This window comes from Zingiber officinale, chromosome 9B (assembly GCF_018446385.1).
Source record: "Zingiber officinale cultivar Zhangliang chromosome 9B, Zo_v1.1, whole genome shotgun sequence".
In the NCBI taxonomy this organism is placed as follows: domain Eukaryota; kingdom Viridiplantae; phylum Streptophyta; class Magnoliopsida; order Zingiberales; family Zingiberaceae; genus Zingiber; species Zingiber officinale.
In genome coordinates this window covers 81514130-81539417 of record NC_056003.1, presented here as the reverse complement: position 1 = coordinate 81539417, position 25288 = coordinate 81514130, and the positions used below count along the sequence as shown (strand labels likewise).

The 25288-nt window shown below is 36.4% G+C and overlaps 4 protein-coding genes across 7 annotated transcripts; all 4 read left to right on the top strand.

The window, feature by feature from the left end:
- The first annotated feature begins 727 nt into the window (after nucleotides 1-727).
- On the top strand, nucleotides 728-10041 carry LOC122023694 (protein PHOSPHATE STARVATION RESPONSE 2-like). Of its 4 annotated transcripts, XM_042581958.1 has the most exons (9): nucleotides 728-1026; nucleotides 5757-5891; nucleotides 6120-6740; nucleotides 7658-7865; nucleotides 7960-8036; nucleotides 8131-8170; nucleotides 8276-8333; nucleotides 8949-9018; nucleotides 9588-10041. In XM_042581958.1, exons 3-9 carry the CDS (start codon nucleotides 6123-6125, stop codon nucleotides 9927-9929), a joined length of 1413 nt encoding a protein of 470 aa, XP_042437892.1. In that variant the 5' UTR covers nucleotides 728-1026; nucleotides 5757-5891; nucleotides 6120-6122; the 3' UTR covers nucleotides 9930-10041. The 4 variants fall into 4 exon arrangements, with proteins under 4 accessions (XP_042437892.1, XP_042437890.1, XP_042437891.1 ...); XM_042581956.1 differs by lacking the exon at nucleotides 5757-5891; XM_042581957.1 differs by lacking the exons at nucleotides 728-1026; nucleotides 5757-5891 and adding an exon at nucleotides 1046-1226.
- Nucleotides 10042-10859: 818 nt separating this feature from the next.
- LOC122024313 (peroxisome biogenesis protein 12-like) lies at nucleotides 10860-18206 on the top strand. Its single transcript, XM_042582917.1, has 9 exons — nucleotides 10860-11161; nucleotides 12495-12600; nucleotides 13519-13667; nucleotides 14276-14528; nucleotides 16386-16495; nucleotides 16611-16772; nucleotides 17004-17090; nucleotides 17487-17624; nucleotides 17741-18206. The coding sequence occupies exons 1-9, from the start codon at nucleotides 11054-11056 to the stop codon at nucleotides 17810-17812; spliced, it is 1185 nt and encodes a 394-aa protein (XP_042438851.1). The 5' UTR covers nucleotides 10860-11053; the 3' UTR covers nucleotides 17813-18206.
- Nucleotides 18207-18680: 474 nt separating this feature from the next.
- LOC122024675 (eukaryotic translation initiation factor-like) lies at nucleotides 18681-22937 on the top strand. Its single transcript, XM_042583346.1, has 5 exons — nucleotides 18681-18908; nucleotides 20234-20402; nucleotides 20544-20669; nucleotides 22496-22561; nucleotides 22753-22937. The coding sequence occupies exons 1-5, from the start codon at nucleotides 18733-18735 to the stop codon at nucleotides 22801-22803; spliced, it is 588 nt and encodes a 195-aa protein (XP_042439280.1). The 5' UTR covers nucleotides 18681-18732; the 3' UTR covers nucleotides 22804-22937.
- A 368-nt stretch (nucleotides 22938-23305) lies between these two features.
- Nucleotides 23306-24202, top strand: LOC122024676 (pectinesterase inhibitor 9-like). Its single transcript, XM_042583347.1, has one exon. The coding sequence runs from the start codon at nucleotides 23356-23358 to the stop codon at nucleotides 23935-23937; it is 582 nt and encodes a 193-aa protein (XP_042439281.1). The 5' UTR covers nucleotides 23306-23355; the 3' UTR covers nucleotides 23938-24202.
- Nucleotides 24203-25288: the final 1086 nt, after the last annotated feature.

Sequence of the window (25288 nt, the reverse complement as noted above, 5' to 3'; positions counted from 1 at the left end):
TGAGAATCTCACCCAGTTGGAAGCCAAAATGCAATGTTTCTTTTTCTCTTTCTTTAAAAAAAGATTTTTTTAATGGAAACAAAAATAAATAAAAATTGTAAGTTGGATCTGACTCATATTTTTGTGGAGTTAGTCGGTTTCTGACACAGTGGACTATGCTAAATGTTAGTGTTGGTGTTGGTGTTGGGTATCTTTCTTGATGTATTTGATGTATTGTAGACTATGCAATGTGTTTTGTTGGGCAAAATACTCATCCAATTAGTTTAGATTCAAGGTGATAAGGGTCCCTATGTTCGTTGGATTGAACTAATCTTTCTTGATCGATCGGATGTTGATCTTTCGCGAACGGTGACTAGCTCGCTTGAATCCATATATATACTTGCTCGTATATTGGTTATACATAATTTAAGTTCTCAACCATATAATTACTTAATATTATTCATTAATCATTATTTTAAGTTTCAAAGAGCTTAACTATCGAGTTTTTATTTACAAATCATGTCTCAATATTTTGTTTTTACATAATTTAAGGTGATAAGTGTGTGTTTTTACCAATTTCAATACGGAGATATTTTTATTATCACCAACTAAATTTTCAATATGGAGATATTTTGGAATTGGGAGCTAAACTTGGTAAAACTCCAAATATGAGAAATTTTTGTCATTACTAAAACTAAGAGGTGGTAATTGGAAAAGAATTTCTCTTCCGACTATTTAATCGCTATAAGCAGGAGTCGTGTTAAAGTTGGCGCCGGCGTTCCCCGATTCGTGTTCGCTCTTGGACGACGGCGGCGACGGCGGTGGCTCCGTGCGCTCCTGCTTCCTCTTTTCTACCCTCCATCTCAATTCCTGGCCTTTCCATCTTCGAATCGTCGCTTGTAGGTGTGCACATCCAGAGGGCAGCTCGAGCCGGCGTTTGATTCGGCTTCTTTTGGTGTCGGCTTTTCTTGCGCCTTTGGAGCGATTCGGTCGTGGCCCAGGAATCTTTTCTCATGTTGCTGGCTTTATGGATAAGAATATCGAAAGGTCAGCTCGGGCCCTGGATTTCTTCGTTCCTTGTTCTCCTTTATGGGAATCGATCTTAGTTTGGGAGGTGTTGGGGGCTCTCTCTGGCTGCCCTACGCTTGATATTTCCACTTTAATCGCGATTTATCATTTTCGATCAGTTTTTGTTTAACCGATAAGACGAAGGGGGGAAAAAAATCCTATCTTGATGTCTAGGATTGGTACGAAACAACTTAGCAATTTATGACTTCTTATTTTGTCTTTCCGGGTCTTGCTTAGATTCGCAGTCATAATATATATTTCCCCTTGTGTTATTTGTTTGGTGAACACTGCTTTGGAAGACAACTCCCGAAAGGATCTTTCTTCTGAATTGTAGTTGAAGTCTAGCCTAGGTAAGGATAAATAACTGTTTTTCCCCCCTTGGATTGGTTTTCTGTACATAGCAAACACAGATTAGTGATCATGCTATTGATATGTCCATGACGATGAAATATAATAGCTTTTCTCTCTCAAGTGCCTTCTGGATTGGTATACTAAAAGACGGATAGGGGTTCAGACAAACCCACGTTTCGTGCAGAATCCTACTGTTAGTTCTCCTATGCTGGTGTATCAAGCCAATCTAATTCTGTGATTGATGCTGCTTGCTGAAAGTGTTCTTCCTTGAGCAAATTGACGGTCTTTGTTCTTACACCATGGCTAGTGACTTTTTTTTCTCCATGTCGAAGTTGTTTTAGGCTAGGCTACAGTGGCAGCTAGATATCTGGTGCTGGTTTTCGTTTTATATATTTATCAATTCAATTAATTTTTTTTTTTTCAGGTCTCGAGAATACATTTTTTTTTTTTTTTACTAGAAACTGCATAATCTGGTTATGTGCTTAATTACCCTTTTTTCTAGTATTTCTTATTGCCAGCAAGACTGACATTTTGTGATTTCTAATCTGATTCTAAATGTAAGGCGAAGGTGAGAAAGGGCAGGCAGGCAAGTGTATCACATTTGACATTGTGGCATGAATTATCCTCAACATGTTCTTTGGCCTAGCAATGACGAGGCAAGTAGGCAGAGCCTGAGGAGTAGAGAGGAACAAAGAGAGAGAGTGGAAGAGGGTGGGAGGAAAAAGGTTGAAGAAGATGAATTAACTAAAAAAGCTAAAATAAAATTTTTATTTAGAAAATGCCAACTGAGTGTTGCAGAATGCTTTGCACTCACCTTCCTCAAGAAATTTGACGGGCTAATTTGAATGATACAGTAAAGTTCACCAGCACAACAAGAGAATCTTGTTGACGCTGGACAGAATAGCGATTATCATACGAGCTGACGAGAAGGGGGTTGAGAAGAAGGCAAGAAGAGATAACTATTGTCCTCCAAATTTTCCAAAAAAATAGGAAATATTATTTAATAACCGAGAATTGAATCCTCAAACAGCTAAATATATGTTTATATAGACTCTAGACACTAGGATTCAAATAAAGAAAAGAAATTCTAATAAATAGACTCCAATTTCTATCTTGTAAAGAAAGGAAAGAAATTCTCAAAGAAACGAAAAATTCTTAATAGACTCACAATCCTAAAATTTTAAAATGAACTCAAATCCAAAAAATATAAAAGATAAAAATTACCAAAAATACCTTAAATACAAAAAAGGTGAAAATTACCAAAAATAATAATAAAAATCTATGGATCCTCCTTAAAATCAATTTCGTACACATCAATTCCATCAAAAGACTGTATTTCAACCAAGTTGATTGCTTCATCAACTTCAGTCTTCCGATCTAGGTAGAACCGTTTATCCAATGGCCACCATATCTTTATTCTGGAACCAACTAACTTTGATTTACTTGATTGATCTATTAGTGATGTACACTTTCTACCCGAGTAATGCTTCTTTTGCTCCTTTTGGTTGTACTAGTTCTAGATCGATTATCTTTCTTTTTATTGTCTTATGCTAAAGTTAATTTCTCTTCTAGTTCAGTTTCGGTTTGTGCTCCAACCTGAATAACAACAACACCACCCAAATGCTTTGCTATTCTCTCAACGACAAAAAGATTGTTTTCAGCACTTTTCCCTTCTTCAAAGGTAACCACACCCTTCCTTCCGACCTTGCCCATTGCCTCATCTATCATGTTTCTTATTTCATAATTTTTACCAGCACTAACTGCAGCAACATCTGCAAGTTCACTGTCTTCAACATCCTTAGACATCTCCTTAAGTTCACCAACTAATGCTTTGGCAGTTTTTTCAATACCACGGGCAATCTGAACAAGATTAGTACCAGCTGCAACTACCATAACACCTTTTACAATCATGCCTTGAGCAAGAACAACATATATAGTAGTTCCATCCCCAGCCAAATCATTGGTCTTAGCAGCAGCTTATCCGACTAGTTTGACACCACTGTTCTCAACAGGGTCCTCTAGTTCAACCTCTTTGGCTACTGTAACCCCATCATTCACAATCTTAGGTGATCTATACTTGCTTTCCAAGACAACATTTCTTCTGCAATTCTGATCTGTAACTATTGCTTCTGTGTCTTGAGTTTGTTTAAAACTCCCCAAATTTATTTCTCTTGCCAGGTGACCCCGGAAGGCAGTCTAGATCATGATTGCAGCAATCTCTTCTCTTGTCTTGCCTTTTATGTCTTCCTCAGATGGACTACAATTAGTTGCCTGATATAATTTGATAAAAGGTTCAAAATGGCCTAGCTGGATGGAATATGAATCCGGAACGAATGAAGGATCATTATCAATCACTTCGTCCGCTCCATAATCGTCATAAACGGGATCATTAGTCACCTCAGTCTCGTCTCCAATTTGAGATCGAGATTCCCCAACAATTATAGCATCTTTCACAACTTGTAGTGTGTCAGGTTCATCAACTTCTTCTTAGTCAAATTCCTCACGAACGATTAAAGTATCAGGGCCTCATCAACTTCTTCTTCCAAATCATCTTCGCATTTGTCGAGGTCATCTTGAGCGTCGAGGTCATCTCGAAGTTATCGTTCTCCATGCCAAACCTATTTGTTCCTCGAACGGAGTTTAAGTGTAACCAAAAGGAAGAAAGTGATCTTTCATATTTTTCTTCACATTCTCACAATCCTTGATCTTGGTTTTGCCTTGTCTGTCTTGTAAGCGCCACAAGTGCTCTCATTACGCTGATGCTCAACCCTTGAGTCAATTAGGCTTACCTTCATTTGATCTAGAATTTGCTTATAGTCGAAGAACCACTCCACTTTGTTGAGTCAATCAACAATATTCTCTATCTGTGATGTACCAGAAAATTTAGGTAGATCAACTCAAAATCCGAGGTCTCCATGTCGATCCTCTCGACCTACCTCACGATTTTCATGATTTTGCATTGCTGCCGCTATACGTTGGGTTAAATCTGCGACTTACCTTTGTAAATCGTCAATCTCATCCAAGGTGTTACGACCACGATGTGAGGCTTCCTCCGCCAGAACCTGCCTGGCACAATGAACCTGCCTAGCATGACGACGATCATGACCATGACGACCTTCCATTGAATCTAACGCTCGAACCTGCCATCTCTAATACTAACTGACGCCGGGTAGGATAACGATTATCCTACAGGCTGACAAGAAGGGGAAGGGTTTGAGGAGAAAGAAAGAAGAGATAACCGTTATCCTCTAGATTTTTTCTGAAAAAAGGAAATATTATTTAATAATCGATGATTGAATCCTCAAATAGCTAAACAAATGTTTATATAGACTCTAGACTAGGGTTGTAAACGAATCGAATCGAACCGAATATTAAAAAAAAATCTAAGCTCGAATTCGGCTCAAATTAGTTATATTCGAGTTCGAGCTCGATTCGAAGTTCGAGAAGTTTAAAATTTTTTGCTCAAATTCGGCTCGAATCGAAGCTCGGGTTTGAGTTCGGCTCAAAAGATTCGAACATGTTCGTGAGCTATTCGAACTATTGCTCGAAAATAAGTACTTGAAAGGCTCGAAATTATATTTATCTAATAAAAAGGGCAGCTCGGTGCACGAAACTCCCGCTATGCGGGGTCCCGGGGAAGGATCCATTGTACGCAGTCTTACCTTGTTTTTTACAAGAGGCTGTTTTTTCCAAGAGGTTGTTTCCAGGATTCGAGCCCGTGACCTTTTGGTCACATGACATCAACTTTACCGTTGCACCAAGGCTCCCCTTTTATATTTATCTAATATATAATTATATTAATAAAATATTAAGGCTTGTGAGCGGCTCACGAACTATCGAACTAAATAATTTGGGCTTGAGTTCGGCTCGAAAAAAAGTTCAAATATGTTCGAGTTCGGCTCGAATTCGATAAATTCGAATACGAATCAAATATTTATCGAGCTAGCTTGAAAAGTTCACGAACTGGCTTGATTCGTTTACGCGCCCCTACTCTAGAGACTAAGTCTCAAATAAAGGAAAGAAATTCTAAAAAAACAGTAAAGAAATTCTAAAAGAAAGGAAAAATTATTAATAAATTCATAATCCTAAAATTTCTAAATGGACTCAAATTCAAAAAATATATATATAAAAAGATAAAAATTACCAAAAATACCTAAAACACAAAAAATACCTTAAATACTAAAAAAGTAAAAATTATCAAAAATAATAATAAAAATCTGTGGATCCTCGTGCATTGCTTGTACTTTTTTAAAATTGAGTCTCTTTTTTCGTCTATTATTTATGCAATTAACGCTATGTTATAGGATCCCTTTTGCTCTTGGTGTTCTTTGTTGATAGTATCCCCAGATTTATAACAGGAGGTTTGCAATATGCTTGCCTATTGCATTAACAGCATCAGCATCATTAATGGGAACTACATAAAGCTTATTCTCCACACTCTCAATAAGGCTATATAACATCAACAAGCTGGTAGTTCTAATAGGCTTCAATAGGTTTGTCTATTACAATCTGACATAATCTTTTCCGGTTCTAGTGAGTATTTTGTTTATTATTTTTATTCTACCTGACAGAAGTTTACTCTCCTTTGTTGACATAGCCGTGTTGTTACATGTTCAAGAAAAATTGCGGATGTATATCCTTTTTTGTCTATAATAAGTGCTCGTCACATGGAAGTAAGCTTTACAGCTGATACTGAATATTTCTTATTGTTTTTTGTACAGACAATGAATAAATGGAAAGAAATGGAAACTCGGTTAGCATTACCAGCAGTAAAGGTAACTGTAGAGCAGCAACTCTGTAAGTCTGGAAATTCTGGTGTTATCTCATCATCTCTACCTGAGTTACCAGTCATTGTTGAAGAACGGTTCCCTGAATTACCAGATTCCCAACTGATTCCAATGGATGAAATGAGGAATCTCTTAGTTTCTCCTTACAGTCCTTATGTTTCCAACACTGGAAATGCTCAAAACTTGCACTCATCGCCTTCAGGATTTTCTTCAGTTTTTCATCATCCTCCAATAGTTCCCCATGAGAGACATGGAAATACAAATAATACTGCTATTAATGCTGGAAACTCATTGTCCACCTACTCATGCAAAGGAGCTTTTCAAGCATCGATTGATAACTTCTCCAAAGATTCAGCTGAAGTGGCCTGGAGTCTAGATTCAGTTCAGGGAATTCTTAACTCAGATGATGACATTCCTGGGAGCAATCCTATCCAAAGTAGCTCGGTTATGATAACTGATGACCTTAATAAGCAAAAAGAATGGTGGACCAATATTGAGAATGAAGATTGGAAAGAGATTCTTAATGACACAACTATTGTTGAATCTCAATCAAAGGTTCTTGCTTTATCTATAAGCTAAAAAATTGCTGATCATATCGTCATAGCATGTTAAGAAAATATTAGTCTGTTCATTTCATGATATTTAGCATTGACATGTTGTTGAAAATGATTTATCATCCCATCATGTAACAATTTTATTTTCTGGTTAAAAAATTGTATGAGAGTTCCCTGCCCAATAAGCTATAAAAATTGGCATTAATTTAAGTCATCTGTGAATGGTACTATATTGATACCAACTCGTATGACACTGTGCAAGTTCATTTTCACTTGTTGTCATTGTATATATAGTTGTTTACATATTGTATTATTACTTAATAATAATTTCTAATTGAATCGGGTTCAAGTGTGAACAAATTAATTTTGATCAATGTAAAACAACATATGGAAGGATAATATGCATCTACGTGAGATTAGAGAGATCATATGACATCATTCCAAAAATAAAAGAGGACCCAATGATTGGATTTTCTTGATAGCAATCATATGGTGGTGAGAAGGTGTAACAAGCAATGGAAGGAGATCTGATGATGAGAAGAAGAGGAAGAGAAGAATATCTAGTAGATAACTCACCCTTCTTGATTGCAGTCAGAGTTCGTTTCATATGGTACAAGCTGAATCAAAGGCAAATATTACCTGTATGGGCCATACATGATTGGTATTGTGTAGCAGGAGTAAAAAAAGTAATGTTTGCTTGTATTGATCAATTTCGGCCCACTAGATGAACGATAAGTTTCTTCCGTCCCAATTGACAGATAATGGTGATATGAAACTATGCTAAATATTACACATGGACTTAAGTCACTGACTAACGTAGTTGGATAAACATCTCTGATTGTTTCATTTATACACGAACTTCCATAGAATTTTACACTAAAGTTCTGTTACTTAAGGTAGCAACTGATCTATCTTTAGGTTGTGTACCCGGCTGTACAAACTTCCCCGAATGTATCTATTCTCCATTCACAAATTTATCAGTCTATTCCATGTCATTCTGGAGATCTTATAGCTGTCACTAGTCCACTGTCCACTACTACAGTTGCGGCCAAGCCACGTATGAGGTGGACTCCAGAGCTACATGAATGCTTCGTAAATGCTGTCGATCAACTTGGTGGTGGTGAAAGTATCTCCATCCATTGTCCTAGTTCTTTTTTTATCGTTTTAATTTTAATTTCAATTTCAATTTTTATCTTCATCATTTTATACTGTGCATTCAGAAGCTACTCCTAAAGGAGTACTGAAACTCATGAAAGTGGAAGGTTTGACAATATACCATGTGAAGAGTCATCTACAGGTTCACGTTTGAGTCCTATTTTGAATAATTATCTACTGCATGGTATTTTTTCTTCCTTGATTAATAGTTTTCCTCCTTTTCTATTTTATTTCAGAAATACAGAACAGCCCGCTATAGGCCAGATTCATCTGAAGGTTGGTCAAAGCTGTTTGTTTTCTGTGTCTTTTTGACCATTTCTTCTGATAACATTTATTCATTTTCTTGGATGGACAATTTATTCATTTTCCTTGATGCAACAGGGATGTCTGAAAACAAAGCAACTCAGAGTGAGGAAATCCCTCCTCTAGATCTGAAGAAGTAAGTTAACTTTTGACTCAAACGATATGCTGCCTTCTATTAGCATTTTAAGTAACTCATTCCGTGTGTTTGTTATTTTTATTTTTTATTTTTTATTTTTATTTGAGAAATAGCTCATTCTGTGTTGAGTACGGTCTAAAGAGAAAATGGGTGTTAATTTAAAAGATGTAAATAATGATCCATTTAATCGAGAATTCACCATTTTTGGTTGCTTTTATTATCTAAAGGATCTAGAGATATGGTTGCTAACTCTGAACTTGTTGAATGTAAACGCATATAGTTTTTCTTGCCTTCAACTTCACTGATATTTATAAATAGAGAGAACGTTACTGATTTCCAACTAATAATATCCAAGTAATGGGTTCTTGTTCAATGCCATATTTTATTTATACATCTCGTCCATTATGCTTATGTTAAATTATTTGACATTCATTTTGGTTTTGAGCACATTTTATTAGCAATATTAAATTAAACTTCCTTTCTTCTTGCCACTTTATTGTAATCTTAATAACAAATCAAAGAATAAGTAGGTACATCGTATCCCTGCTTTTCTAGTCGTTAAGGCAACTAGCAGTCTTGTTGAAATGATTCACTTTGTGACACATCTTATTTCAGAGGTATTGATCTAACTGAGGCATTGCGGCTCCAGATGGAAGTTCAGAAACGCCTTCATGAACAACTTGAGGTATCCTTTATTGTTGAGTTATGAGCATGCTCTTCTATGTTCTATTTCTTTTTTGTATCTTTGACATGATTTATGGAATTTTATTTGGTATTTTTCTCAACAAACAATTGTTCGTCAGACAGTATGTGATTTCTATGAACACAAGACAAACGAGTATGATTCTCAACATGACCTTGGGAATATGACCAAGGATGTAATTGGTGACCCCCCAAGGTTTTGGACAGGGCTTTTTTTTCACAAAATGTTGTAATTTGAAATTGAGATTTGCAGTCGATCATTGATTCCCACCAAATTTGAAATTTGAATTGGCTGTTGCATGAATGTTGATTTTACATCACACTTCAAAAAGCCATAAATTTATTTTTGTTTGGTTGTTTTGTCGATAATTTGTTAATCAATGTTCCGTCATAGTTAATTTTCACTAGGTCTGTACTGCCATCATCATTCTCAAGCGTTAAACTGTATTTGTCCCAATTATTATTTTGCTCAACTCACAGCTATATCGTCGGTAATATTTTTTGTTAGTTCTGTACCAGCAACAGCTAATTCTCTCTCATTATTTTCAACAGATTCAGAGAAATCTACAACTCAGAATTGAGGAGCAAGGGAAGTACCTGCAGGTGATGTTTGAGCAGCAATGCAAGTCAACCATGAACAACTTCAACACTCCTTCCACTGCAGAAGAGCCATCAAGTGTATCTTCTGATCCGATTGACATGGCTGCGAAGACTGATACCTCCATCAATTCAAAGGGAGCAGAAAGTTCCAAGCAAACAGCTACCAAAAGGAAGATGCCAGAGCTTGATCCTTCAAATCCAAGTAATGCAGATGCTATCATCGGGTGTAGATTTTTCAGTCTCACCTTGAGATGGTGGCAGGTTTTGGGAAAACCATTTCAAGAAGTTGTATAAGTATTCAATGTCGCATTGTTCAGGATGAAGGCAAGTCTTTTTTTTCAGGACAATTATGCCATAAAAAATGTTGACTGGAGATATTTATTCCTTCAATAAAAGTGTTAATGCAATCTGTTGATGTATTTATGAAAAAATATATTTCAGTTTTAATTTTATATTTTCTTGTTATTGGGTAAATTTGGTAAAATATGATTACATTCATCTATCATCCTCGTCAATATGCTTTAGGATTATCACGAGAGAGATAAATCATGATGTTGAGAAGTAAGATAGATGATGATGTCAATATGCTTTAGGATTATCACGAGAGAGATAAATCATGATGTTGAGAAGTAAGATAGATGATGATGTCAATACGCTTTAGGATTATCACGAGAGAGATAAAAGATGGGAAGGTGAGTTATGCTAGGTGCAAGAATTTATGTCTCATAGTCTTGAGATTTGACCTTTCGTTCATTAGATAAATCTATCATCTATTTATCATCTCAGATAAGTCTTCGTGAGTACTATGTTTTTATCTTCACGGAATATTTAATTGGTTAGAGGATGATAAATTTATTATAATAAAATAAAAGATTAATTTTCCATGACTTTATATTCTCAAGAAAAAAAAAATTCTTTTCATCATTTAATAGTCCGCTATAAGCTAATCCGATGATTTAGGTCAACAGACATTGTGGTACAGTGCGTGCTGATTTGGTAGATCTTCTGCGCCCGCTACGTGCATTTCTTGCTGCTGGAATGCTGATCGGTCAGCAAGACTGATCAGCATTCCTGCTGATCGGTCTGCTGACCGGTCAGCATTCTTGCTGATCGGTCAACAGACCGATCAGCAGGAAGCGATAGGGCGCACACGGGAGGCGGGCGCAGAGGATCTGGACTCCTAAAAATAGTAACGAATAATCTCCGCTTGCTCACGTGTCATCCCCATCAGTAGCCGACGCCGATGGATCTCGTGGCTCACGAATCTGAAAGCGACCGCCTCGCGTTCAGAAGCCGCCCCCGCATGAACGGAAGCACTTTTCTCTCTGATTTGGTGTTCATTTTGTGATAGCTCAGAAGAACCCTAGCAATTGGGCAGGAGAGGAATCTGATCAAGAGCACCTTATCATTTGGCCTAGATGCTGTTCCAGGTGGGAGGCCAGGGCACGCGGCCGACCTTCTTCGAGATGGCGGCGGCGCAGCAGCTTCCAGTCAGCCTCCGTGCTGCGCTCACTTACTCCCTCGGGGTACCACGCTTCTCTTTACTGCCTCCCTTTTCCTTCCCTTCCGTTGCGGTCTAAGCTTTCCGGTTATGTTCCAAAAGGCTTCTTTGCTTTTCTTAATTTCTGTTTGTGTTGCTTTACGTTGAATTTTCTGGCCATGAATCACTGGGATTGTGGTATTAATGGAAATATCATATTTCCCCTTGCCAGCATCAGTCTAAGGGTGTATGGTTGAATGCATCACATAAATAAAAATTTTTCCTTGGAAATGGGTTCTTTGCTGTTTTACTTTTGAGTTTAGATTTATTATTTGCCAGTTATTTCGATGGTTGGTTTCACTATTGTGACGCCCTAGTTTAATCCCGAGTTGTGGACTAATAACAAAGAAGCTTTATTTAGATGGGCGAACTATTATTAGTGTGGTCTTAAACATTTTGGATTAGTTGTTGATTCTAATAAGTAAATGCATCAGCTTTCTTTAAATGGGTCATGACAATTGGTATCTAAGTGGATCTAATCCTAGGCAAGGTAACGCCTCTCACTCTAGGCAAAGTTGGAAGGGCTATTTGCATGATGGTGTAACTACTAGGGATTATTTTCAGCGAAATTATGACATCCCAATGTAACCCATTGCTAACCTGTTGAGCTGTGGGTTAACAAAGAAGTTTTTATAAGCTTAGATGAATGAACTATTTGGGCTTAACCATTTTGGATTAGTGGTTGGGCCTTACAAGTAAATGTGTTAGTCTCTCATTTAAGTGGGTCCTGACAACTATAATCATAAATGGGGGAGATTTATTTCCCAGTTATGTCATCTGGTTGAATACATATGTGACCTTTAACGGGGACTTCAGTCCTGTATGAATAAGTGCCTTGACTTGTTGGACAAGGAAACGGATCATGATTTCAGTGGGATTCAGCTGGTAGAAGCTGTATATTTTTTGATCCATTCTGGCTTTGAGTTTGTTTCTAATAGTTAGCTTCTTATTAACTTCATATATATTCCAATTAGTAGAGTTTGCTTACTTCTCATTTCTCATTTCTCACTTCTCACTTCTCACTGCTTGATTTGCTCAACAAATTATCATTTTATTTTTTGTTTTTTATATTAGTACCACAAAGTAGACTAATTGCAGTTGGTGTTGTTCGTATGTTTTATCTCATGCACTATGGCTAGAGGCATGGGCAATGCAAAGAGATATGTGCCTATATTTCTCGACCTTTGCTATTGAGGCATTTACAAGAAATCTCTTTGTTGGGCTAATGTTTGCTTATCTAACCTATTCTCTGCATTTGCTGTACTTAATGAGTTAAGTTTGTTAGTACAGATAGGTGTTTAATTGTGTTCCTTATGCAGGTGTTCGCTTTAAGAAGACCATTTCTTCACAAGGTGCTAGATTATGATGATGAATTCTTTGCCTTGTTGATGTTGGTACTTGAGGCTCATAGTTTACGAACAACAGGTTCTCCATTTATTTTTTCACCACTGCATAGTTGTTATATATATTTTTTTTATTTTTGTTTCATGGATTTAATTGATAAAATTTGTGCCTCTATGTAATAAATTGCTGCTTACTTTTTTTTTCAACAAATTGGTCTATTATAGAAATGATTCCATTGTGTTAGCAGTCACTGCTTAAGTTTTGACAGAACACTGTCAAAATACTAGAAATATATTTAAGCTGTAAGCATAAATATTTAAAATGCTAGATAAATATATTACACATTATTATCTTTAACTATAAATCTGTTTATCTGTTCTATTAGATTCATAAATTATCTGTCATTGAGATTCACATATTTGTGAACTTGTTCTTTTACTTTATTAATAGGTAATTAATTGAGTAAATTGGATTTACTGGATTTAAGCTTCAGTAGTGTTGCCATATAGGTCACTGACCAGAGCTATATGGAAGAAAGAAGATGGTGTTAATTCCATGTAACTTAAATAATGCAAGGAGAATGATTAGTGACATCCACTTCTCGGCTATAGCATCTTACCTAGAATTAGTTTAGAGATATTCAGCATACTATACCTTTAGTTTATTTCTTGTAGATGAAATGTATGAGGTCATAAGATGCATGTGCAATCTTTTTTCTCATTTCTCAATGGCAAATTTCATTGCATACTACTCCATTGTTTCTGCTTTTCCTTTTAAATTGAAGATTCCAATTGCCTGATGCATCTATTCATTGGCAAAAGATGTATTGAACTAATCCTTTTATCACCCATGTAATAAGTAGTCTCACTGTCCATAGTCATTGTGTATTAATGGTTCAGTACTGTTTTTTTAATTGAGGTTTGGGGAAATTACATTTTGTGAGTTACTACTTTTATCTATTTACCATGACATTGCTGTTTTCTACATATTTCTCTCCAGATGCTTCTTTTTCAGAATCCTTGTATGGTCTAAGAAGGAGATCTGTGAAGATAAGATCCAATAAGAACACTTTAAACAAGGAGTCAAGTGCTAAGCTTCCTCGTTCTGGATTAGAGAAGCGCCAAAAACTTCTATCTGTTGCAATTCTGGTCTGCTAGTGTTCATTGATAAATTGGTTTTGATTTTTTTTTTTTTGTTCAATAAATTGAGGATGGTGATGCTAGTTCATGGATTAATGAGTTGGTTATAAACTCGGCTATTCTTGTACACTTTAAGTTCAGATTGTTATTTTATTTGATAATGTGACTACTCTCTCTGGCATAACAGAAAAATTATAAAGCTTCCATTTTTATCCCTTAATTTTCTGCTTCCATCTTTGAAATGTATCATCATTTGTTTTCTCAATTTGTATGTAGCTGTAGACTTACAAATGTAAAACAAAAGACTATTTACCAATGATAATCTTGTATTAGGAAACTGATTATATGAACCTTGCTCTTAGTTATTAGTTTCTTTACAATTAATCTTGTCAGGAACCATTAATCTTCTTGGGAGAGTTCCATATAAGAACTTCCTCCTGGATCCAAACTTGAATGTTTCGTTGTTAGAACTTCTATATAAGTATAGTTGTATTTAGATGGGCCATTGCAATAGTTATTAAGTGTTTGTGATGCTAACTTTTGTTGGATTGAAGGTGCTCTAAGCATTGTGAAAATAACAAAATCATAACTGTCAATATTTCCTTTATTTGGTCTAGGTCATTTTGCCATATCTCAAATCAAAGCTGCAGGCCATTTACAATAAAGAGAGGGAAGCAAGGCTTCAAGCTAGTCTTTGGGGCAGTGATGATGCAAGATTGGATGATGTAGGTTTTCTTTTAGATCAAGGAGAGATTTCTCATGGAAGGATCCAGCAGCCAAGTGAAGCAGGCTCAATTATTCTGGATATGAAAAAGAAAATTAAGGCCATTATAGGTGCTTGCTATCCATGGATTCATGCAACAAATGAAGGTATTTTCTTTATGACAGAAATGAGCCTTCTTTGCCTACAAGGATCAATATGCCAGGAGCCATTTCATGAGTTGCTTGTTGTTTGTAGTGCATATTGTATGTTAGATTATTTCGTTCAGTACTCTTGAAGAATGACACTTGCAAATGGTCTTGTGGCACATGATCGCACTCTTCATTTTTTTTGTGTGTGTTCCCATCTATCATGTACTTTCAGACTAGTGCCTCAGTATTATACTCGTTTTCAACAGATATCCTTGACTGACTTTCTATTAGCTGATTGTTGATTTTTTTTTTGAAAGATTGTTTATACTGTCAATCAAAATAATTGCAGATTATCAATTAGTTTGGAATATATATATATATATATATATATATATATATATTAATAATATGCAACGATTGCATAGAGTTCAAATAGAGAGGTGTTCTATGTAGTCAGTTCCAAATTGTCGGGGCTTACACAATTTGATGATATGCTGAAGAAGAAGATACAACAAATCCTTGTGAATGACTTGCTTACTTGTTTTGAAATAATATGTATGAGTAATCATTGCAACTCGCAAGATCTTATAAATCCTCACTTTAAAGTATAAAGCTATTTTGGTTGCAGAATTCTGATACCAGAATTTGGAGATTTTTAACCTTTATATATTATGTGTCGATGTTGAATTTTGAACAACCTAGTTAAAAGGAGTTAATAATAGCTCAATGATGTATCTTGTAATAGAAATTTGATGTTGAATTTTGAACAACCTAGTGAAAAGAGTTAATAATAGCTCAATGATGTATCTTGTAATAGAAATTTGATGTTGAATTTTGAACAACCTAGTGAAAAGAGTTAATAATAGCTCAATGATGTATCTTGTAATAGAAATTTTTTCCCTCAAGTTTTTTTACTACTTTGGGTAACATCTGCTGGTAGATGGAGTGAGGAATTTAAGGACTCCCTTTTCACTAAGTGGGTATTAGGTTATGAGCAGTTAGAAATATGTTATGTTATGATTACAAAACCCTGTTGTGGTTAGCAAGCAAGGTAAGTTATATCTATCTTCTGAGATATATGTGGTTTTAGTTTTCCACCACTTTTGGGTACTTTGCCATCCCAGGGAAGGAACTAAAGCAAGATTATCTCTTTCTTTTCATGTCAAGTTCTGATTTATATTTTCTACTTTTATATCTTTTGGCATGCATGCTCAGTTGTTTTCAGGTGCTATTTCCCTATCTGTTGAATTGGTTTTCTGATTGTAGACTATTATGTTTTTCTACCAGTAACCCCTGTTATGAAATTCTAAAATTACAATTTTGGGGGTTAATTTGTTATAAGCTGACAGAGTAGATAATTAAAGACTGCCATTTTACTGTATTGTTGGGTTTATGAATACTGAATGTATTAGGTTATAGTTGTGAAAATCTTTCCTTTTTTTCTGTTTAAACCAAGGTGGCATTGTATCTTGTCAAATGTACATTATTTTTCTTTGTATTCCCACTGGCTACTTTTTCATTCAAGGGAAAGAGCTATCAAGACAAGATTCTCTTTCTTTTCTTGTTGAATTATGATTTTTATCCAACTATTTTTACATGCGTACCATTTGTTCTTTGTTATTTTCAGGTGCTGGTTTCTTTTGCTCTGTTGAATTGGCTATCTGATAGCTCAGTTTTATCTAACATCATGTTATTGCATTCTAGAATTAAGTATTTAATGATACCTCATTGAATGTGAAACAGACCTGGAGTTAGTGACCAATTCTCTTTGCTCATGAATGAAGTCATTTTTTTTTCATAAACTAAACTGGTTTTTTCAGGATTCCATTGAGAGGAGAATCAGGTACTAATTTTTTTTTTTTTTACTCTTACCAGGTCTTTCTTTTGCTTATCAACTTTTGTATCTTCTGGATGCTACTGGGTACTACAGTCCAGGATTACATGCTCTTGGTGTTCATGTATGCCGTGCCACAGGCCAAGAACTGGTATATTAGGTGGCAGTATGATTATTAATTTTAAATTCATTGAGCAACTCTAAACTCTTCTTCAAATGGTATTCTTTCTAATCATATATTTTTACCTAATTCAATGTCTGTCTAGATGGATTCATCTTCTAGAACATCAAAAATCAGAAGTCGTGAGCGAGAGAGACTTCGTGGTCCTCCATGGTTGAAGGCTGTTCAGAGAGTGATGCTAACTTGCATCTACACTACACTGGATTATGCTCAGACTGGACTAATAGCTGCTGTATTCTTCTTTAAAGTGAGTAAACGACTACCTGCTATGTGCTTTTTATTCCTCAGCATAGGTTTAGTCTAAGGTTGCATCAATGTTATTGCTTATTGCTATCATTTAAGCTTGTTGCCAATGATTTTTTTTATAATACTTTTTCAGGATACCCTTTTTTTCTTCAATAATTCTATGCTAATGAAAGCATGGTGATCCATGCCTTACTTTCAATTTACATTTCTCCTTATTTTCCATTGGTTGTAGATGATGGAATGGTGGTATCAATCTGCAGAAGAAAGAATGTCAGCTCCGACAGTTTACCCGCCACCCCCACCTCCACCTCCTCCAAAGGTTTGTTTGTTTTATCTTACATGTTGAGTATTTCTTTAGAAACCACAAGAATTCAAGAATTTTCTTACCAAATGTTAAAAAAATTTGCTTGATCAGGTTGAGTTTTTCTTTTTCTTTTTCATTTTCCTTTTCCTTTCGTCCTTTGTATCTACCTGTATTATATCTTTATGTCCCATTAATTATGTCAACTATAATAGTGGGATGCAGTAGGTTGGTTGTTGATGGCTTGATGTTCCATCAATATGTTAATACTGAAGAGAATGATGTTTTGCAACTCAACTACTACGCAGTTCAGTTTTATATGATATTGAAGAGAATAATTTATATTGAAAATTGAAGGATTTATTAGACAACCTTCTCGTTCCTTTTTGAGTGCCTATGATTACTGAACTGCAGGTTGCTAAAGGTGGGATTTCACTGCCACAAGACAGATCGCTGTGCCCTCTATGCTCCCAGAAACGAGCAAATCCATCGGTCATCGCAGTTTCTGGTTTTGTCTTCTGCTATTCTTGCATATTCAAATATGTTTCTCAGGTGAGACCTGCAACTATTAGCACTTGCATCCTGCATTATGGAATTGTCTTATCCCAAACTCCCGCTTGTGAAGACGTATTCACATCTTTTGAATGATGATCTCTTCCTTGTAACAGTACAAGAAATGCCCGATCACGTTGATGCCAGCCTCAGTCGAACACATTCGGAGGCTCTTCCATGATTTGTGATCAAGACAAAGCATGCCTAGAGCAATTCACACGAAAAACCAAAAGCAGTAACAGGCCAACTTATTCTGAAGTTATGCAAATTACATCATTGATCTGACCTTCCAGAATTAATCTTTCAACCATGATTTGGTCTTCCGTATCTATTCAGTGGCCTTTTTAATACTCAAATGACCAAATTTATCACCTGCATGGGTTGAAGTGATTCACATTTATCTGCAGTACCGACAGAGCAGCATGGACTGTAAATTCCCTATAACAGTGAAAAAAATTGTGTAATTTATTTGAATTCTTTTGCACAAGGGAAGGATTTTCTGTAAATTATCGATGATCTAACATCTCCACAAGATGAGAAGGTTTGGTATTAGTCAAAAATAAACTCTGTGCTCTTTTTAAACTTCAGCTTCAATTATAGTTTGATAGTTTGATGGCGAGGTAAAGATTCATGTAAATGGTCTCAAATACTGTAAAATCAAAATGAGAACATTAGCTTCTGTTCTGTTTATAGTATTCAAGCTTGGATAGATATATTGGGGTTAATTTAACTTTTGTTCCAAGAAATGTGGAATAATGATTTCTCCCACTTGTAGCTAAATTCACATTTCAAAAAATGTAAAATTTATTTTTTTTTATAGCATTGGTTAATTTTAAAATTTAAGAGATTTTTATTTTAGATTTAGTTATCACCGTAATCTAATAATGTAAGGCCTTACACACGGGCAAAATGATACGATTTTGCAACAAAAAAAATGTAAAAATATAATTTATTAAGTGAATGTTTCCGGGAAAAAAAGTTCGGAAGGTTTGGTGGGATTGGAGCGATCAGGCTGGGCCGGCCTTATTCTCTCCATATAACGGTAGGCGAACCAGGATCCCAAACCCTCTTTCGGTGCCTCTCTTCTCCCGATTGGTGGCAGAGGAAGATGGCTGAGACGGCGGCGGTGAGCACTGGGGCGGAGAGTGGAGACGCCGTACCCCATCCGCTGCAGAGGAAGTGGACGTTCTGGTTCGATAACCTGTCCAAGTCCAAGCAAGGCGCCGCCTGGGGTGCCTCCCTTCGCCAGGTCTATACCTTCGACACCGTCGAGGAGTTCTGGTGGTGCGCTCTCTCTCTCTCTCTCTCTCTCTCTCTCTCTCTCTCTCTCTGGCGCGTGCGCTTAATCTATTATCTTTGCCGCCCGATCTATAAAATTGGACTTATGTTCGATGGGGATTCGTCATTTGAATTTGCGACCCTCTGCAACTGCTTCATTGATTATTTTTTTTTTAGAATTTGGCTAATATTTGTGTTTACTAAGCCCTAATTCTGTTTTATTGATTTATCTAGTCGTAGATATTAGTTCAACTCGCGATCAGCCTTACCTAGTTAGGCGTAGCTCAAATAGATAATAAAATGAGAGAAATAGGTTTGGACGATATGAGTATGTTTAAAGGTAACTATTAGATTCTATAGTTAGAAGAGAAATGAGTTATAATAGAAGGTGAACTGAATATTAGTTATTCCAATAAAAACAATTGATTTAAATAATAAATTAATAATAGTGATATTGTCTTGCTTTGAGTTTAATGAAGGATGAGATGGATGCAACCGATCCTAAATAGATGAGACAAACACATTGAGAAAATTCTGTAAAGTTGTAATTTGGGCTCTTTTCTAATACTTGAAGCTGTTGAGACCACAGCCACTTAATTAAACTTTAGTGCTACGAGTGGTATTATGGCAGTCTTTTGATTTTTCTTATCTATGCATATCTTAGTGAGAACTACTCAGATTCAGTTTGGGAATCTTTGTGAATCATTTTCTGTACTTCTAAATAGCTGAAACTATTATCCTCTTAAATTTTTGTATCATTATGTATGCCCGAGTTTTATGTTTAAATGGATGTTGTTACATAATCTGGGATGCATATCTGTAGGGCATTGGCTAGAAAGATACAAGACAATAGAACTAAGAATACTAGTATGGTGCAATATTGTATATATAAAGAAACTTAAATCTTCAACCATTGCATAAGAAACAACATATTTAGAATCATTAATATCGCTGGTAATTAAAAAATTGGACTTTCTTAGTCTTAAAAATAAATTGATTACTTATGGAATGGTATTTGCTTCAGCCGATGTGAATTTTTGGTAAACGAACCAACTCAAAACTCATCTGATCTTGTGTTGTAATTTAATTCTAATCCATAGGATATGAGTTGAAGCTCATGACGTTGTAAGATTTTTGAGTTCCTTAGTCTCTTACACTATATTACTTGGGAACATTTGGAGGATACATAATTTATGATTTCTTGATGTTCTTAAGGGGTTAAATAAATGTCATTCGCCCTTGTGTTCTAAAATGACTATTTTCTTTTTTTAATTCATAATTTCAATATTCTTGCTAAATGGTCGACTTATTTGGTTCTTCTGTTTTGGCAGCCTGCATGATCAAATATTTCAACCCAGCAAATTGCCTGCTAATGCTGATTTCCACTGTTTCAAGACCGGGATAGAACCCAAATGGGAAGACCCTGAATGTACAAATGGTGGAAAATGGTCTATTACATGTAAACAAAGAGCTGCTCTTGATGACATGTGGTTGGAAACGGTGTGCTGATTATTCTTTTGAAAGAAAACTGTTGTAGTTTTTGGATATTAACTCCAAGTTTTAAGTATGCACGAATGGCATGGTTTGGAGCATAAAAAATTACAACTCACTAATTCATGGTTTGGAAAATTGATTATGCAGTTAATGGCTTTGATTGGGGAGCAGTTTGATGAAAGTGAGGAAATCTGTGGGGTTGTTGCTAGTGTGCGCCCCAGGCAGGATAAACTTGCATTGTGGACTAAGGCAGCAAACAATGAAGCAGTTCAGGTACTCAATCATATGGTAGATTTATCAAAAACAAATGTTATACAACTTCAGAGTTCTCACGTGTAGATTCTCAATTTAAATATAAGTTTAGGATATATTCTACTGATTATATGCTTTTCTAGCTATTTTGTTACTAAGGGGGCGTTTGGTTCGTTCCTAGGAATAGTAATCGGAATGAGAATCATAGTATTGTGGAATAGGAATGAGTATGAGCATGGATATTACTCTTAAAAACAATGTTTGGTTAGTTGAATATTTTCTATCGGAATAAATCAAAATTTCCTTTTTTACCTTTGAATGAAAATAAGAAAAAAAATTAGATGTGAGAGAAAATTGAATGTGAGAGAAAAATATGATGAGAGAGAAAATATTATGGGAAAGAATGAAGAGAGAGAAAATGCGATGAGAGAAAATGAGGAAAGAGAGTGTGATGGGAGAGAGCATGATGATAGAAGATGAGAGAGAAAATATGATGAAAAGTAAAATATGATGAGAGAAAATGAAGAGAGAGAAAGTGTAATGAGAAAAAATGAGGAGAGAAAGTGTGATGGGAGAGATTGATGAGAGAGAAAATATGATGAGAGAGAAAGTGTGATGAGAAAAAAATAGGAAAGTAAATGTGATGGGAGAGATTGAGGAGAGAGAAAGTATGATGAGAGAGAAAGCGTGATGAGAGAGAAAGTGTGTTGAGAAAAAAGGGAGAGAGTGTGATGTGAGAGATTGAGGAGAGAGAAATTGTGATGAGATAGAAAGCATGATGAGAGAGAAAGTGTGATGAGAAAAAAGAGAGTGTGATGTGAGAGATTGAGGAGAGAAAAAATATGATGAGAGAGAAAGTGTGATGATAAAAAAAAAAGCGAATGTGATGGGAGAGATTGAGGAGAGAGAAAGTGTGATGAGATATAAAGCATGATGAGAGAGAAAGTGTGATAAGAAAAAAGAGAAAAGAGAGTGTAATATGAGAGATTGAGGAGAGAGAAAGTATGATGAGAAAAAAAAAAGAGGGAAGAGAGTATGATGGAAGAGATTAAGGAGAGAAAAAGTATGATGAGAGAGAGTGTAATGAGAAAAAAAGAGGAAAGAAAGTCTGATGAGAGAGATTAAGGAGAGAGAAAGTATTATGATAAAATGAGGAGAGAGAAAATATGATTAGAGAGAACAAAGAGAGAGAAAGTGATATAAAAGAAAAATTAAATAAATATATTTTGATATTTGATATTAAGGAGGAAAATTTTAATTTTGGGTTAAGAGTATTTTTGAAATAAGAGAATATTTTGATTGTTGAAAATAGAGTAATGACTCATTGAAGAGGGGAGACATGAGAATGAGTCATTACCCAATTATAAGAATTCATTCCTTTATTTGTATTTCCATTCATATAATCCAAACATCATGATGGCTATTCCTATTCCTCATTCGAATTTCCCTAAATCAAACAGCCCCTAAGATATGTAATGCGGTATACTTAATGCTTTCTTAATGCTATCTGATGGTTGTTTCTGATTACCAAGCAATTTACCTTTGTTGTTCACCAGAAACTATCACTGGTGTTATTGGCTTCTACTTTTTGTTCTAAGCTTTGATATTTGTTGTCTACAATGCATTCATGGTACAACCTGAGTTGAGCTAGTTTGCTCAGATATTCATTCTGTCCTGCTTACTCGATTTTAGACTTCTAGGCTCTGTTTAATTCGAGCGTGACTTATGTAGCTACTAGAACAATTTAGTCCACCCTTATCGATTTTCTTTTTTGTTTTTAAATCCAAACTTCGTGACATAATAATGTATTTTTAAATCCAAACTAACTCTGAAGTAATTTTATGCAGATGACTATTGGGAGGAAGTGGAAAGAAATCTTGGACATCAATGAGAAGATATCCTACACCTTCCATGTACATACCCTCACAACTTCTAACGCTCATATTTCGTCCGTTATCTTTACATTTTGCAATTGACCAGGATCAATTTTTAGAACAAATTTCTCGAATTTACTAGTTACCTCGAGCAGATTACAAAATGAACTTTGCGGCATCCATCCATTCTTAGCATTCATTCATTCATTTCATTTTCTGTTTTGCTTTAGGATGACTCCAAAAGGGACAAGTCAAGCAGAGGTGGTCGATACAATCTTTAATAAGACGTCAAGTGGCGACGAACGGTCACTAGTTAATTATTTGAAAGTTTTGTAGCTAAATACCTGGAAATTGTCTATCAAGATTGCATAATGACTATTACTGTTAATTTGATACTTTTTTATGCGTTCGTCAACGTTTCTTGCATTTGATGACAAGCTTAGGTCAGGCTTATGAGAGTTCAGTCATGCAAATCCTGTGAGTGTTAAATAGAAGTCAGGCATTGAGAGATATCCTGTGACTGTAATTTCAAAATCAAGTTGCAAATCGAGAGATATCACGAAATGAAATTCCTTTTAATTTCATCTATAACTGACTCAATCACGTGAACCTGCATGGTACCTGGGCAGCGCCCCACGCGTGAACCCGCCCGCCATAATTAGCATTTTCTTTTAATTTTTACACTACTAGTATATATTACGTACCTGCCTATCACAAGACGCCACGTAATTACTCTTCAGTAATTAAATTAACCATCTCAGTCCTTCTATTTAAATGCCCGCAGACACTAAAATCCCCTCTCGATCAGGGTAGTCGATTTAAGGCAGTTATCAATGGATCGTTCCGTCCATGTCTTTCTCCTTCTACTCGCCGCCTTCGCTGTCGCCGGAGCTGCCCCGACGACTGAGTTCGTGCGCGACGCCTGCAGGCGCACGCGCTACCCGGACCTCTGCGAGCAGTGCCTGGCGGCCTACGCCCAGGCGGTGCACCACAGCAAGCTCGCCCTGGCCCGCGCGGCCCTATCCGTCAGCGCCGACCGCGCCGGCGCCGCCTCCGCCTTCGTCGGCCGCATTTCGGCCTCGACCACCGGGTCCCGGAAGAGTCTCGAGGCCGGCGCGGTGCGCGACTGCGTCGAGACCCTGCGCGACGGCGTGGACCGCCTCCGGAGCTCAGCGAAGGAGATGGCCTTCATGGCCCGCGGCGCCGGCTCCCAGAGGAGCCGGTTCGTCTGGCACCTCAGTAACGTGCAGACTTGGGTCAGCGCCTCGCTCACCGACGAGACCACCTGCCTGGACGGCCTCGCGCAGTTCGCGGGCCCCGCCTTGCGCGCCGCTGTCCGGAAGAAGGTGGTGGAGGTGGCGCAGGTCACCAGTAACGCCCTCGCACTCGTCAACCAGCTCAGTCCCAGGAACTGAACTCTCGGGCCATCCTCTGTTTTGACCCCATATATTTTGTCGTTCCCATGCTTTGTGCGTATGTAAATATATGTATAATAAACGGAGGAGTCTGTGCGTTGATGTGTTAGCTTTTCTCAAGGAATTAAGCATGTATAAGTTGGGGTTTTGACAAGATGATGAAAACCCAAGTGGGTTTGTAATGTACTATATCAACTTTTGTATATATGCTTCACTCCTCTTATCATAAAAATAAAAGGGAGGACAGAGCACTTTAAGAGATTAATAATTTTCCATTGTGTTAGCATATCAACCTACATTGCGAATTTGTCTTTAATTAATGCTTGAATTTTGAGTTGTAGTCGGATAATTTTTCATTTGAAAAGACGTCTTGGACGAATGAACTTGTGTGTGATGTTTCATTTGGAGAGAGATAGACAGAGAGAGCACGTTTAAGAGTTTGAAAAATGGTGATCTATATCGTCAAGTCACATAAGTTGTGAGGGATCCCCATACGTTACAAATGCAAATCGACAAGACCGGTTTAAAATCATGTCGCTAACTATCTGCATCAAGCAAGATGGAAGATTAAGCTTATTAACACTAGAACATGCATGCCTGCAAAGCAAAGACAATTGATCATGGTAAAGATGAAAAGGAAAGGCAATATAACTAATAATTAATTCTTGCTTCATATCTACTCCACTTAAACCTTCTGTTTCAGCCACCTGTCCATAGTCAGATCAGATCGTTTGGTTCGACAGGATAAAACTTACATGAAGAAAAGCTTAAAGCTTAATTAAAGCACTCAAACTCGATCGTCACTAAATTAAGCACGCATGCATGCTTAAGTTTAACAATTCGTGGTAGCTATCAAAATAGAAGTAGTGTGACAGAGTTTGGTTGGAGCTAGGTAGGGCATTGTTACCGGGCTAATTAAGGGAGCCACCAGTTGACAAGGCCGCCGGACTTCACGCAGCGTTGGCCACATGGTCCTGCCTGCATACAGCACATGGCCTTGCATGATTCCTGCCGCTGCCAGCCACTGCGGCAGTAATTAAAGTCATGAACATCTCTTTTATGATGTTGTTACTTGCCTTTAGCAAACACAAGTTTCTAAGTGTCATACTTGATTTCGGAGTGCATGATTATAAATGTAAGATAACCACACAGTACTAGTTATATGTCCTAATAACTTTTATTTTTGTGCTGGATGAATAAAAAATCAGTTAAATTAAATTAATCAATTTAATTAAAATTAAAAGTTATTAATTTAAAATTTTAGTTTTATTTTAAAAATATTAATTATTTCAATTAAATTTGATTAAACTATGTTTGGTTATATTCGAATTGATTGAAAATTGAAAATTTT

Excerpts from the sequence above, each read along its gene's own strand:
- LOC122024676 (XM_042583347.1), top strand. The coding sequence starts at position 23,356 with ATGGATCGTTCCGTCCATGTCTTTCTCCTTCTACTCGCCGCCTTCGCT.
- LOC122023694 (XM_042581956.1), top strand. The coding sequence starts at position 6,123 with ATGAATAAATGGAAAGAAATGGAAACTCGGTTAGCATTACCAGCAGTA. Across the intron at positions 7,866-7,959 it reads TCAACTTGGTGGTGGTGAAA|AAGCTACTCCTAAAGGAGTA; the intron begins GTATCTCCATCC and ends CTGTGCATTCAG. Across the intron at positions 8,037-8,130 it reads ATGTGAAGAGTCATCTACAG|AAATACAGAACAGCCCGCTA; the intron begins GTTCACGTTTGA and ends ATTTTATTTCAG.
- LOC122024313 (XM_042582917.1), top strand. The coding sequence starts at position 11,054 with ATGCTGTTCCAGGTGGGAGGCCAGGGCACGCGGCCGACCTTCTTCGAG. Across the intron at positions 17,091-17,486 it reads CACCTCCACCTCCTCCAAAG|GTTGCTAAAGGTGGGATTTC; the intron begins GTTTGTTTGTTT and ends ACTGAACTGCAG. Across the intron at positions 17,625-17,740 it reads TATTCAAATATGTTTCTCAG|TACAAGAAATGCCCGATCAC; the intron begins GTGAGACCTGCA and ends TCCTTGTAACAG.
- LOC122024675 (XM_042583346.1), top strand. The coding sequence starts at position 18,733 with ATGGCTGAGACGGCGGCGGTGAGCACTGGGGCGGAGAGTGGAGACGCC. Across the intron at positions 18,909-20,233 it reads ACCGTCGAGGAGTTCTGGTG|CCTGCATGATCAAATATTTC; the intron begins GTGCGCTCTCTC and ends CTGTTTTGGCAG. Across the intron at positions 22,562-22,752 it reads AGATATCCTACACCTTCCAT|GATGACTCCAAAAGGGACAA; the intron begins GTACATACCCTC and ends GTTTTGCTTTAG.